Raw genomic sequence first — 15,972 nt, 5'->3', positions numbered from 1 at the left:
CCCCCCATGTCCCTCTTCCAGAACTGGTGCCCCTGTGTCAGAGGATGTCAGGGAAACATGTATTTCACACTCTCCTTGTGTTAGGTGGTGCAGAAGGTCACATCCTGCAGCACTGTTGGTTGCTGTGTGGTCTGAAGCCATAAAGAGCAGGGCCATGGATCCACTGACAGTATTGGCCATGGACCACCTGAGCAGTCTCTAAAAAATTACAGTTTGAAAGCCAACAAAATTGTCAATTGTCAGTTGAAGGAGAACATGAGGCTTCCTTTCACCCTGCTGTGAAAGGCAGTGCCTGCAGACACAGCACCAGGACTCTGGGCAATTGCTTTTGCTTCCTTCTGGCTCCCACATGGGCTTCCTTCCCTGCCTACATCCCCACCTAGGAATGGTGGCTTTGGTATCTAGCCACTGTGCTCTGCCCAGGTGAGCACAGAAAAGAAATCATTTTCAGATGGCAAGGTAGGCAGAGAAGAACAAGGTGAGAAAGCAAAGTACAGAGAAAGCAATGACTGGAGAGCTGCGAGTCTGGCCAGGGAAGAGGCCACTTCTTCTAAAAATACCTTTCTGATGGAGATTGATTTTATTGGTTGCATTTCCTAGGAAACTAAGTAAATGAAAGATAGGTTTTGCAATGTATTCTTTCAGTTATTCTTGCCTAATATAGGTTGAAAACAACACTTTTACTGCCAGCAAAAGACATCTATAGTCCACAGAATCTTCAGAGTGTCACTGTAATGATTCCCCTGGTTAAACTGTAACCTTGCTGCTGTTAAACTGTAACCTCGCTGCTGGACAATGTGAGGAAAATACTGCGCCTATACAGTATGGCATAATTCTACCCATGTATCACAGGTTTTAGGAAATTTTTATGCTCACATTTTAAGCCTGATGCTATTCCCACCGAACTCAAAGCAATATTCCCACAAAGCTCCATGTGAGAAAGACTTGGCACTAGATATCAATGTCCTTACAAGTGAGTTGTTCTTGATGAGGCAAAGTGATGGGTGCACTTTCCTTCTGCCATCAGGTTTCCAGAGTTAAAAACTCCACCATAGCCTTTGTAGCTGCAACCTCCCTTTGTGTTGGTGTCATTTGAAATGATGAAATGTTCTGCCCAGACTGAAGTGAGAGCAACAGTTTTTAGGCACATTAAAGCAAGTAGCAAGTCTCCAAACCCCTCTTGAGGTTATTGGAAGACTATCTGAAAGGAAGACCATGGAGTGTATCATGCCAGCATGAACAAACTACAAAGCAGAGGAGGGAAAAGGGAATGAGGGAGCGAAGAAGGGAGCGTGAGTGTGAGGAAGCTTAACAGCCGTATTGGCAAAAAGCAGACTGTCAGCAAAGAGGATGTTTACGGTCTTGAAGTCAGGATTCAAAGAGCAAGTAGCTGGCATGAATCTGCACTACAGCCCCTTGAAGTAGGGTAAGGCTGAAAATACAGAACACCAGGACCAGTTCTCAGCATAGATGAGAACTGGAGACCTCCTGCTTGTGCTCCTGCTCATGCAATTGTTGAGTTACAATGTGCAAAATGACCCTAAGCTGAGTGCAAATATGTTCTAAATATTTTCTAAATATGTTCTAAAATTACAGCACTGAAAAGCATTGGCAAATATTTCTTCTTTTTTTCTTTATCAGTAACAAAAAAAAGGAACTAAGAAATAGAGAAATATTCATTAAATACAAATATCAAAGCTCATTAATTTCTTTATAGGGGTGTTGTGATTGCTCCATAATCAGAAGCTGAAAAACATCTAATGCTTATGAGGAATGCATGGATATCCTTCCCAGAGTCACAGCACTTACACTGAGGATAAACATTTTCCAGGGGATTTACAGACTAAGCTAATAATCAGCTCAAGATAAACAGTTCCTTTGAAAAAATTCTTTCTGTACCAAACACTTTGTAATACTGACAGGGCTTTAATGATATTTTTATTTTTCACTGGAAAACTTATGCTCTAACAGAAAATAAAACAGTTCAGGGAATTCTATGGGAAAAGTGATGCTCTTTCAAAATGCCTCCCACCTCCTGCTGTGACCAAACACAAGGTGGCCCATCCCTGCTTCCTGTCCCTGTGTGCTGATGTGCAGCTGTGCAGAGATGCTCAGCCTGGAACACACTCATATCATTGGGTGTGGGAATGTTTTCCATTATCTGCGGGACAGGACAAGCTGGCTCCCTGCATGTGCACAGGGGTGAAGAGCTGTCAGAGGTTTCAGGGGACAATAGGAGAGAGCTGACACAATTGTGAGAGACAAGCCTTTGATAAAGCTCAAGGGGAAAAAGAGACACTTTGTGTTTATGTCTCCTCAGTGTTTTTCTGAAGAGCCTTTCCTCTTACAAGGAAGTGATGAAGTGGCCCTAGAAGGGTATTTTGGGACCACACCCTCAGCACTTGGACCTTGCTGCAATTTCAGTCAGTGACAACCTGAAAGCATGGAAAAGATTTTAGCTGCCTTTATGAACTGCAACCTCTATTTCTACAAGCACAGCTAATAGCCAAATCACTGAAAAAGAAAAAAAAATAAAATAAGGAAAATATCAGGGGATATAATCAGAGACATCTAGTTCCAAATGTGCAGTCCAGAAACAACAATGAAGGAACAAATTAATGCCTACAAGAAGAATTAGCAAGAAACACATCCTTGACTAAACTTTTCAGCTTCACATTTGCAAGCAGCTGGAAGGTGAAGGGACGTTTTGTGATTGATCAGAGCAGGAACTGTGACCCTGTGCTCAGACTCATGATACTGAAGATGTGCAAAAAGATTGATAAAATCAACAATGGCAATGACATGCAGAATGAAAGCAGGCAAAAATCCTTGTCTGTAAGTTATAAGAAAAGAAATTTAAAGGGGCCATCAATGCAGTATTTGTGCCATCACTGTATGCTCTGCCTTTAATAGATGGGAGTATAATAATTCACCAACATCTAATAAATGGGAGCATGGAGGAGTTGAGTGGTGATGATTAAAACAAACCGGTAGATTAAGTGATCTGGGGATACTCAGTACTGAACATCCAAAAGTAGGATGCATGAGATAGATGAGGGTGAGATAGTATTCATGTGGCAGATAAGTGAAGATTCTTAATTGTGACCAATTACTTCTGATCAAAGAGGCAGGTAACTCATCTTCAGGTTGTGGACACTTTCCCGTGCTTTGGGCAGAGTGAAGGTCTCCCAGGAACTTCCCCATGACGCTTTTCCTCAGCAGGCTGCAGTGCAAACACTCTCCAAAACCAGCATTTGAGGGGAAAGCATTTATTGAGTGGGAAATGGATAATTCTGTGGACTCTCTAATGGTATAAATGTTACTGGAGAAGTCATTCCATAACATAATATTCATCAGAGATTCAAGCCAAGGCAGCAGATGGAGAACATGCTGCCATCAGGCAGAGGAGAAACAGAGCTAAGCTTTGTGAGTCCCAGGGGAGCCAGGGAGAGCTGGTCCCTGCATGAGGCTCCTGACATGGGTAGAGAGGTCACCATGACCCACCAGCAATGGAGACACAGACAAAATCCTGTTTTGTTCAAAATGAGTGATGATTGACAAGCTCCTCTAACCCTGAGCAGCCCGTTCTCTGCCCCGGCTGATGCTAGAAGTCCCATCTACCCCTGACAACACAGGGTAGCCCTGAGGTGGCACATACCCTTATTTTAGAGAAGCACTGTACCAGAGGTGTACCTGGCTGTGTCTGGAGTAGATGAGACAGAGGTTAAAGCCATAAAATCCTTTTGTAAAGGACCCTATAGTGTAGCTGTTTATTTATTTCTCGCAGCTCTGCCAAGTTTTATAAAGGCTATCAAGGGACTCATCTAATTTTATTTTTTTAAGTGCAGGTGTTTTGGCTAAGTCATTTGTGTATGTTCCTCCAAGGAGGCACAATGGGGAGAAATAAGCTCCTGCAGACAGGTAACTCTTCCCCCCCTGAGAATGGTGATCTGACTCACCTCTGGAAGCCCTCTTCTCTGTTCATAGCCTACCTGGCTTTGATGCCACTGCCATCAGGTAAGGTGGAACTCAATCAGGTGGTGCTACGAACCAGCCTACACTTCCAGAAAGCTGCTCTATAGGTTTCATGCAACACTTATCAGGACATGCCTGCTAGGTCAAAATCTGATCCCCTATGTAGTGTGTCCAGGACACAGGCTCCAGGCCCCTCTCCTACAACACCCCGTAAATGGAGAGCAGCGAGATGAGCCCAAAGCCTTGGGGGAAGCCCTGTGTGCATGACTTGGTTACAACAGCATGTCTTGAGGACATTGCACAGGGCCAGCTGGAGACACTTGTTAATGAGAATTCTGGTACATAGAGAATGACAAATGTGACCTTTGGAAATTTAAATCAGGCTTGGCACATGTGTCTTCCAAATGACTGCTGTGACTCCCGTCAGGGCTCATGTGGATACAGGATAAGTCTCAATGGCAGGCTTGCTGCTTGTTTTCCACGTGCTGTGACCCAGCCTCCTCCCAGCCACAGCAGCATGAACCCTTTGCTCCACGTGTCCCTGAGCGTGTTGGGCCATGCTCACACACTGAGCTGGGCTCTGTGACTCCGTGAGCTGCGGCTCCGCACCCTCAACCTGCCCACCTGGCCGACAATGTGAGAGCGAGCGCCGTGCGTGTGCCCAGGCGCATGATGAGCTCTTCAGCAGTTCCTAGCAACTAAATTGCAGCCTCCCTGCCAATCTACTCTTCCCTGTACATCAGCTTGCTTATTCAAATACACCTCACTGGCGTCCAACCCTCTCCTTTCACCCAGACGGCTCCAGCTCTTCCCTTTATTTGCCCTTTTCCCTTACCTCTAGATGCCTGAGATGCATCTCAGCTCTTGCTCACCCCTGGTATTAAGCCCACTGTAAAGGACCATGATTTATGTGGAAAGAAGGGAGACCAGAAGGAAAAATACCTAAAAATCTCCTTTAGGACTTACAGTAGAAAGGTTATGAGAGCATCTGGGGAAAAGGATTTTCTACCAGGTAACAGGTCTAACTCTTCCTTAAAATCCTGCCTCTCTTGCTTCTCTTAAGAAAGGTTTTACTGAGCAGTCTAAGAAGGGAGTTCATGAGCCTACAAAATACCCTTGCAAGCTGTGGAAGAGAAAAATAAAAGATCCCTCAAAATATAGTGTAGAACCTTAAACCCAGCATCAGATTTCATAGCTTGGACTTGTGATCATCTGAGTCAATTATCCAATAGTCTGACCTGTGGAAAACCCAGGAAGAGGGTGGCACAGAGTATTTAATTTTATTATGGGAGAAGTTATGGGATTTCCAGCCTGTGGAGAATGTCTGCATGCAAGGTTTAAGCTTGATTGAGAGTCAAAATCTTACCAGTTTCTTTAGTTTCTCCTTTTATTTTCTCCTCCTTACATAATCCACATGGTATTTCCAGGGAAAAGTTAAACTGTCTTATTGATGGAAACATGGAATACATAAGTAATAAAACAAGCAAGACAGTGTATTAGAACTACAGAGTTTTGCTTCAAGAAGTGAAGACTCCAAAAGGAGGAGATGGATGTAGTGGGAAAACTATAACTTGTGGCACAGTTACATGTGAGAAAATGGATTCTGAACAACAGATGCTGAAAAAATCAAACACACAACCAAAAAATCAGAAGAAGGGAAATAAACAAAAGATAACCCCTATGAAAAAAGAAAGAGTACCTGAGGTGTCAGGGAATACAAAACAACAAACCTATTTTAGGGTCACACCCGAATCTCTCTGGAAAATGAGAGGTGGCTATTGCAGTGAGTGAAAACCACACTGGGCTTTAGTGCTGGCAGCACAACTCACCTAGAATGGGGAGATGCAAATGGAGCATCAGAGATGGTTCATATCATGCTGTTGCCTATCTTGATTACACTATCTTTCTATTCTACAAAGATGAATATATTAAAAAAAAAGGAATATGAATGATCTAGTCAAACCTTGGGTCATGCAAAGCGCATGTCTTTCTGGAGGAGAAATATGTAACACTAAACATTGTTTTTTTTCATGCCTTTTCTCAGCACTCTCTTGCTTGGTTCCAGTGGACAGATCAGCAGCTGCAATGGTAGTCTTTGCAGCAGGTAGATTTCAGAACTGCTGAAGGGAACTGGTTATTGATATCTGCAAGGGATGTAATTTCAATGCATGATTTTTTAATTAATATTTTGCAACTTACTGCACTAGTTCCACATTACTTTTAAATCACCACCAAAAATGACAACTTTAATTAGATTTTTAAATATATACAAGACAGAGGGAGGCATTTGGAAGCCAAGCACATTGTATTTTTCCCCATCAGCCTCTAGGCAATCACTTGGATTGAAACTATGCCAGCAAATGGAACACTCCTGTGTACATACCTCAGTTTTATCCTCAGTGAACTGGCCTTGTCCGTATTATTACTGATAGGGTGAAACCCCTATGGAGAATTAAATGGTCTCCTGAGTGAAGCTGGTATTTCCTCTGACTGTAAAACATGACTATTCAACAGGGCATGTGCTTTGGAGTTTATACAAGTGAAGGCTAGCCTGAGTCTCTGAAAGCCAAGGGAACCTTCCTGGATGATGCAGAAGGATCTCAAAGAGTCAGTAACAAAAGAAAGACCTGCCACAAGTGTCACCCCAGAGTTATACACAGCTCTTTTGCTTCCTCCCCCTGGTAGCTGGCAGCTGTGTGAGCATTGAAAGGGTCCAATTTCAGGACCACAGCTGAGTCCCTCTGTAAAATGAGAGGAAGAGAACAAAAAGGTAGTGGGCTTTGCAAGTGGACACAAGACTCACAAGGAGGGGAAACTACTAATGAAAACAGTGGAAGAGAACTGCTCCTGCAATCACAGCACAAAGCTTAAGATGTTGGATTGGCATCAAAATCCATTGGCACACTAATGGCACAGAAATGACCAAATCAGTCCTATTCCAGTATTTGTGCTTCCCGATTTGACAGGAAAAGAACCCAAAGTAATTATTTTCCAGGTGTCCATTTTGTGATTGTATTGCAATGTAACCTTCAAATACACTGAAACAAACTAAACATATTTTGGAGAAAAATGAACATATTTCTCAAATATTTCTTTTGTCCATATAGTTTAAAGTTACAGGTATTTATTAGCACTTTAAAGTGAAAAAGAGCACCACGTTACCCTTCAGAGCCAACACAGCCCACTCTTTTTGTGTTTATTCTTATTTTATGCACTTTTTCCTCAGCTTCTGACGGGGAAATAAATGCATCTATCAAGAACTTCTAACACTCTTGAGAACTGAACCTTATTATCACAAGAATGGGATAGAGTAGGTGGATGCAGAGGTAGTACCTTGGGAGTCCTTCATCTGACTGAACTTGTTAGATGGGTGATTGAGTGTATTTCTTTTTTAAATAACCATTTACATGCATTACGCAGCAGGTCCACTCAGACTGTTGAGTTCACTCAGGGTAAAGCTGGGAGTCTTGCTTCGTGCATTGGCCTTTTTTTCTTTTTTTTAAACAAATCTACTGAAAGTTGACATTGGCACCCTGAAGTATTCTGAACAGCTGCTGAGTATGCTGATGGTAGATGACACAAGCCATCACTGAGATGCCATTCAGCTCTCTGAACTGTAAACCAATCTCCTTTAATCCTCTTCTTCGAGGAGTGTCTGAATTGCTGAGGGCTGAACATATTTTCTCCTAGAGCTGTAAAATTATTACAGTCCCTAAATTTTGCAACAACATTGCACACTGGTTGTTGAAAAAAGGAGTTTCATCTTTTGAGTTATCTGTGGGTAAGTGGTAGGCTGTCAAGGCTAACTTTTATGAACTACCAGTATCTGTGAACAACAGCAGTAGGGTCTGTGATAGTCTAGAAAACATTCCTTGCAATGGTTTAAGAACAATAAGGAAAGTGTGCATTTGTCTCATTAAGACACAAACTCCAGCTTTACATTTTTTTCAAAGCAAGCATTTATTCCTTCTAATTATTTTCATATTGGGCAAAATAATTCAGTATAGGTTTATTTTTCCAGAGGAAAAAAACACTGACAGTTGCAATGAAGTATTATCTAAAGTGACAATTCATTCTTGCATCTCCTAAAATACAACCATTTGGCTCAAAACAATTAACAAAAGAGAATGGACACCAAAATGCTTTGGTAGCTCAAGGTACCATGTTCTCACTCTGACTGCATGCAAGTCCTTCCCTGAGACACACAAACTTGTACCACAAGAAACCTATTCTTCCTTTACCCACCACATCTTTTCTTATATTGAATTACTGACAGACGCGCAACTTACTGCATAAAATATTCAAAGATATGCAAACATGTTTGCAGTGAGCAGCCACGAATCTGCAGTAGCTGCCTGAAAAGCAATTTACTGTGAACACAAACATGTTCTCCACATCTGTTACATGCAGTTGGCTACATCCCTAAAACAGTTATTCTGCTATTCCAGAAAATTCTGAAACATGATCTGTTCAAGCTTGTGGAACAAAATGTTTTGTCAAGGATGCTAGTGATACTGTCAGTATTCTTCAAGGCAAAGGGCTACAGTGTTGGGAATTTTAGCCTGCAATTGCAAATAGTATGCTTCCTCCCCTCCTTTTTTTTTTTTTTTTTCTCCTAATTTTGAGAAATGTTTGACTTAAAACCCCAAAAGAACCTATTTAGACACCTGCTGCCTCTTCACTTCTTACCCAGCACAGGATGTGATGTTCAGTCTTGCCTAACCCAACTACTGCTTCCTCTTGCATGATCACCCCAGCTGGTCTGGTCACTTACTGACACCCCTTGCCGGGGAGGCTCTAGGCTTGGACCTGAAGGTATCTCACAGGAGCAAATTTGCAGGGATGGGAAGAGTATGCTTCAACAAAAGTAATGCCTGTCATACAGAAAAATGACAGGATGGTTTGGCACTCTCTAGGTGTCCAAACACAATATAATGAAGAACATTCCCTCATTTGCAGATGCAGTCATTACGGGGTTCTCCTCAGACTCCTACTAGAAGCCTGTGATAATTAGTCACAAGCCATCTTCACCCCGCAGTATGTGGCACAGATTCTGCAGCTACCAGCATCAGTGAGATTAGTTTTGATGCATATTAGGGTTACAAAGTTTATTAGTGTTGATGCAAATTTTGATTTTGACATAAGCCACATATTTTTCACTTTTGCTTAAGAAAGCAGCAAATTGCAAGCAGTCATTCTAGCACTCACTTGGCTAAAAACCTCAAGAAGTATCAGAAAATAATCTGCTGTAAAAAAAGATTGTTTTCTGTCATGGAACAAAGAGGAAGAAAACTCTTCTCTTCTGATTCTTTTGTACAAATCACTTCAGTTTTATTAGCAAAGATAACAATGTAAGAAATTAATATGAAAAACTAAAGATGCCATATTTTCTTTGCCATAAATTGCTACATACTCTCTAGTGACTCTGGGTGCTCTGATTATTCACTTAGTCTCTTAAGATACTTTCAGCTAAAAAGATATTAAATAACCTTTTAAATCAGATATTAAATCACCTTTTTCCCTAAAGCACAATACAACAAATGGATAACAGTAAAGAATAATAAATAGAAAAGTTAGTAATAAATTCATTACTGCAAAAGAACATAACTAGATTTCCTTTCTAAAATTATTTTTATGACTTATCAGTACAGTAGATTTTGCAGGAGAATCCAGCTTGGATTTACATGTATCTGTTTCGAATGTACTCTCTGTACATGAGGAAGTCATCTTTTCCCAGGGGCTGCATGTTCCCTCTTCCAGCCTGAATGTGTGCATGGAAAATCTCTATCGATTTCCTATCAGCTCTTGGAGGCTGGACTTCGTAAATATTGTCTTGAGAAAAGGAGGAGATGGGTATTCTGGAAAAAAAAACAAACATGCAGAATACTTGGAGCTTTAGGTAAAAATTTTCCACAGAGAGAGGAGTACTTCTTTTCCTTGAAATATACCCGAGAGTCAATGAGAGGGCAAGTTCCTAGTAGATAATTCCTTTACCTAGATTTTTAATCACTAATGCAGACCTGATAAGACCCAGCTTTCCAAGTAGGGTAATTAGGTAAGTTGTCATTAATCCCATTACAGAACACCTTCTCACTTCCTTTTGCCCTGCCCTCATTTCTTCATCCTTCCTCAGATCTGCCATGGTCAGTAAGTTCCCCAGCTAAAGTAGATCTGTGCCATGCACTACAGCAGATAAAAGAAAAACTTCATTAATCTATCCACTTAGTAGCAATTATAACAAGTGATTATACTCTGAGCCAACAGAGTATAAAAGATTAATTAGGTAAGAAATTTCCATCTAATTATCAGGGAACAGACTATTTATTATCAGCAACAGCACTCAGATATTTTATGGAAATATTTTTTTAATCATCTTCATACAACAAATACCACATTTGAATCCTAATATACATATCTTCTCAGGTAAGAAAGTAAAGTGGAAACTTACTGTCAGAGCTCACTATTTCGTAAAGCCAACATCAAACTGCCCAAATGCAATGAAGATTCAGATATTAGCATTATTGCCATATTCTACAGAAGCCACAGTCGTGACTCACTATCTGGGTGCTTTTCAAGAGACAAGAAGTTATTTTTATGTGTAGAATCTCCTCTTTTAAAGGTAAAAAAAAAGTAAGAACTGGAACACTTAGGCAAAGGGAAAGTCCTTCTATAAATAAAATCCCCTAATGAACTTCTAGCTGCATTACAGGCACAAACTAATGTTTGACACTGTTTCTAAATGAGGATCTCCATTAAAACTGCCCAAAAACCACCCCTTTCTCCCTCATTTTTCAGCCTTTTATTTTAGTAAAATATATTGTATTTTGGATGTTTCATCATATGACAGTTCGTTAGTCTTAAAAAATTACTGCAGCATGTCATGTAGGATACACTGTGCCTAATATTCCACTACAACTGAATATGGTATATAAACCAGAAAGGTTTCCAGATTAAAGTAATACTTTTCAGTTTCATATTTCAACTCTGCATAGCCATACTTTCATTTGATTATACTTTGTCTGCAATAACAGAATTACTAATACAAGTATACCGTTGAACTTGAGACAATAAAATCACCAGTCACCCACAGAGTTTGGCTGCATACTCTAAAACTTAATATTTTTTTTCTCAACAATGTCATAGTTTCTTCTCATTATCATTTCTGGTTTATTTAAGGTGGGTGTTTTCAGAACTGGCAAAAAGAATTAGTCTATCTAACTTTATATCCAGATGCTTTAAAAGTAGATTGCTTTTCAAAGCATCCATAGCTTCTGCAGATACTTATTTAACCAGAGTAAAGTATCCAAGATGAGACTCTAGCAATGGCATGACACTAGCACACTGTACTAACTTACGAATGTCACTAACAACAAAAGATGTCACTTACTCAAATATAACTTGTCTGTCTGATCCACTAGCAAGTGGACAATTAAGTAAAAGAGCAAAACAGAGCCATAACACTAAATTGACGCCTTCTCTATTTATTGATTGGTTTCTAAAGACATGACATTTCTGAAGCACTAACGACACAAAAATCCTTTCCTTAGGCACAATGGAAGCTGGGCAGCAAACTGCATTTCATTTTGAGCATTTAAAAACTAAATCTCAATTTTCCACCTACTTGCATCAACATGATAAAAATATATTGAAAGAACCACATGTTCATGCATGCCAACTTTGATTAATAACCCTGTATTAAGCTGTAACTATTTGTAGAGTGCTTGTATTATCCAATCATTTAATTAAAAGTCATTTCTCTAACATATTCATGTAAAAATCTATTCTACTTAATAAGTTTAATATCTTACAATAGTCATGAAGGAGAGCACGTTATTTATGACTTGGCTATCAGATTGCCCTAGAGACATGTAGTTTTACGGCCTCCCAGTGAAAATTACATAGATAGGAACATAAACATTATGTCATGAAGGACAGCACCCTTGATATGCAATTTTCAATTGTTTTCATCCCACTTGTGAGTAGGCTTTCTGGTGTTATGGTTTCACCAAGAGTATCATTGTCTCTACAGTAAAAGATACAGTTAAAACCTTCAGTTACAATGAGGATGTTCCATACTTCCACGGAGAAGTGCATGGTGATGTGGATGAGCTCTCAGACACACAGCAGTCACCAGAAAGCCACTGCATTTTTTTCAACATTGATTAGCTCTCCTCAAGTCTCTAATGTATATCTAAAAAGGAAACAAAATGCACTCTTTTGCCTTGTTTGAATCCTAAGCAAATACCCATGAAGATGATCAGAGGGCTGGAGCACGTCTCCTATGAAGACAGCCTGACAGAGTTGGGGTTATTCAGCCTGGACAAGAGGAGGCTCCAGGGAGACCTTACAGCACCTTCCAGTATCTAAAGCAGGCTGCAAGAGAGCTGGAGAGGGACTTTTTGCAAGGGCATGAAGTGATGGGACAAGGGGAGTGGCTTTAAGCTGAAAAGAAGGCAGGTTTAATTTAGGCAGTAGGAGAAAATCCTTTACTGTGAGGGCACTGAGGAACTGGAACAGGTCACCAAAGCTGTGTTTGCCCCATCCCTGGGAGTGTTCAAGGCCAGGCTGGATGGGGCTTTGAGCAATCTGGTCTAGTGGAAAGTGTCCCTGCCCATGGCAGGGGGTTGGAACCAGATGGTCTTTAAAAGTCCTTCCAAGACAAAACATTCTATGTTTTATGTTCATAAATATGACCTGAAGCACAGGCACTGAAGACAGCTTGGACCCTGAGGTATGCACCAGCCATGCTTTGGTATAAGGATGTTGGAGTGTGTCCACACTCTTCTTTCGTGCTACAGTGAATCAAAACACGCAATTCCCTTTTCAGGAGGGAATAAAATTTCTTGTACTCCTAGATAAATGTATGAAGTACATTTGAAAAGGTTTTGAGAGTATATTTTTACAACAGTATTATTTATATCATACCAAAATGAATACCAGGGAATTAGGGAATTAGGAACAGGTGCACTGTGTCAGCCAACAGTAATTACACTACAGTACTTAAAGTCTCTCTTCATATACATTATAATAGATTGTGCTAAAAGTAGTTCAGTTCTGTTTAGCTCTATTTAGCTCTAAGTAAAATTCTATCATTTTTTCCTTCATGGAATTTCTAAGAACAAAAAAAAGAATTTCAATATCCTTCCACATCCTCCACTCAACTTCAGTATTATTTTACTGCATCACTTCGGTCCCTGTTCAAGTCTCCATTTTTTTTTCTAGTCTATACTTAGAATTTCTAAATTTAAGCCAGAACCTTCTCTTCAGTATCTATACAATTCATATTTGAATCACTGCAGTGGCATTATAAAAATAAGAAATATTTCTTCTTTTGTAGTGGCTTCATGTATTTGATTAAAATGGTCAAGTGTTTTAAAGTTGTGAGATGTGGAGTTATTAAAAGAGATTTTCTTGCAAAGTGTGGAAAGACAGTAACTAACCTAAGCCTAAATTATATCTCACTGCTGATAAGAAACCAAAATTTTGGACTGAGTATATAATTTTACTATGAAAAGAACTAGGGTTTAATTGCATTTGTATCATATATGAAGGAACTACTGGAGAATTAAATTTGTCAGATTTTTTTTCAATTTAAAATGCATCTAACATCCAATTAATACAAGCTAGTATAATTTTTCAATTTCTTCAAGAGCTCCTCGAGAAACAAGTGCAAGCTGTGCCTCAGCTGCTGTTACTGAAAACCCTCCATCTCTCCCTAATCTTGAGTACACTTATGTTCACTCTATTTTATCTCTAAAAAGTTAGTATTCTCCAAGGAAATTCCTGATTCAGAGCAGCAATTCAAATGCAGTAAGAGAAAGCTTCCTTGTTTCAGAATTGAACAACATGCCTTTAAAAAACGGCTACATTTACGACTTTAACGGACAGAACAATCTGTCACCATCCAAACAGTATTTAAACATTTTAAAAAAGTTACAGAACAAAACACAAAGAAAATTTTTAAGCTGTCTAGGGATATACTGTCATAAGAAAGAAATTACCAACTCTAAGATAACCTATTTCCTCTCTGATCTGCAGACAGGAGCATGTTTGGAAGAACTGGCAGGAAGAGATGACTTCATGACTTCAAGAGGAGTGACAGGAGGCACAGATTTGTGTGCCCTATGACTTTTACACTTCTACTATTCAGAAACACACAGAAATTACACCTGGGAAAAGGGAAAAATTAACATCTGACTACCCCAAAGCCACCAAAGTTCTGTGTATAGACTCTCTTTAATGTGTTCATTTTACAGCAGCTGAGCATTGGGAAAAAAATTTACTCTACATTTCAAGGGGTAAGAAAGGTATTAATAAATGCCCTAGGGTATATCACCGTGTCATGCAGCTGTAGGGAAGAGGAGAGAAGATCCAGCAGGCAGGAATTGTGCAGCAAGATTGATTTCTTTAATTATTTTACAAACTCTTTGATAGACTTTTTCTTCCTAGTTTAATCGGACAAGGATCAGCCACCCCTTGGGGTGATTGGCTAAAATCCTAAAACATCCATTGTCAAAATATTTTTCTACTGTACCATAAACAAGACTTTTCAAGGCTGCAGGTGTTTGGTTGTTTACATAACTCTGTTACCTCTTCTGTGAGAGAGAAAAGTCTCTCATGGACCTAGAAAATAGCAAGAAAATCCTTGCTAGCAGCATTTTGTATCCACAGAAAGGAATGATTGTCTCCTACACTGTCTTATATGCTGGAAGATTTTGCAATTACAGAAAAGAAATTGCCTTCATTCATAGCAAAAATATTCTTCTGCTTACAAAATATTTTCTTAATAAACATGTCCATTTAAAACATTGAGGCACTTGTTCCCTCATACTGAAAAACAGTTTTACAGTTTGCCAATCTAATTTACTACTTTAATACCCATTAGACATGATTTATAATAAAACTACAGGCTCATTTACCTACAAATGTGGCATCATCACTTTAAATGTAGCTAATACCAAGTGACTAAACACTGCTATTAGACCGTAGTGTCTCACACACTGCATTACATCTGTTTCATGTCATTCTACTCTCAGCCCAGCTGAGACTCACCCAGTCTCTCTCCCGACTTAGGCATAAATGCTAATGTTCAAGGTTCCCTCACTTCATCAGCACAGAGGGGTGGACAAGAGGCACTGCAGGAAAAAAAGTTGAGGTTTCTGCAAATCAATGGATTGCAGTAAAGCTCTTCCAGCTCTAAGAAGTGGCCATGCTGTTGGTTAAAGGATCATGTACCCCAGAGACAGAAGTACATAAAAATCTGCCTTGCCTTGGTGAAAGCTGTCTACAGTACAGGAAGATGTCAACTGGGAAGGTAATACTTGATCATCTAAATTCTAAGACCTGGTTCAATATTACTATGACATTTGGATAATAGCATGACTCCTTTTTTACACTAGTACAAAGAAGATTCAAATGCAACTTTGAATGCTTTTTAACGAAGAATATGCAAGTCAACCGATCTTTCAAACTGCCTCTTTCAAAAGTAATCACAGCAAGAAGAAATTGCCCTTTGAACTTGGTGGATTCAGCACTTTCTGTTATTTCAGGATTGCTAAGACTTTTGAATACAAACCCTTTGATACTACAAAAACTAAAAAATGGAACAAAAAACAACACCCCCCAAAAGAACACAAACAAAACCCAAACCCCCCAAACCCCAAAACCCCAGTTCTTCATGCAGTGCATTGAATCTCTTTATGCAGTAAAAGAATGGAAGTGTGACTCTCAAGCAATTTAACATCAAATTTACCTGATGCTTTTTCACATCTAATGACAAAAGCAAAATCAGGCTAAAAGGAAAAAGAAAAAGAATACTTACAAATTTATAACCTTATCCAATGGGTGTTTTGAACAAAATTGCTGGCTCCCCTTGTCTTGTTTATGCTGACTCTGTCCCAGCTGAACAAACCTGTGAAAAGCAGTAGATTGGAGAATAAATAAAAAAAATAAAAGAACTATCCCCCAAAAATCATCAAGCAAAAGAAAATGACATTA

At 39.6% G+C, this 15,972-nt stretch overlaps 1 protein-coding gene across 1 annotated transcript in view; it reads right to left on the bottom strand.

The window, feature by feature from the left end:
• Positions 1–7,969: 7,969 nt before the first annotated feature.
• Positions 7,970–15,972, bottom strand: part of FIG4 (FIG4 phosphoinositide 5-phosphatase) — a 45,820-nt gene continuing 37,817 nt past the window's right edge. The window contains exons 22-23 of the mRNA XM_017739407.1: positions 15,797–15,886; positions 7,970–9,833 (exon numbers count right to left, since the gene is read on the bottom strand). Coding sequence (XP_017594896.1) covers positions 9,656–9,833; positions 15,797–15,886 — 268 coding nt within the window. The 3' untranslated portion in view covers positions 7,970–9,655. The remainder of the gene's footprint in view (positions 9,834–15,796; positions 15,887–15,972) is intronic.

This window comes from Corvus brachyrhynchos, unplaced genomic scaffold (genome assembly GCF_000691975.1).
Source record: "Corvus brachyrhynchos isolate BGI_N302 unplaced genomic scaffold, ASM69197v1 scaffold14, whole genome shotgun sequence".
NCBI classification, from domain to species: domain Eukaryota; kingdom Metazoa; phylum Chordata; class Aves; order Passeriformes; family Corvidae; genus Corvus; species Corvus brachyrhynchos.
The sequence above is the reverse complement of the archived record's forward strand: the minus strand, read 5'-3'. Positions and strand labels throughout refer to the sequence as shown.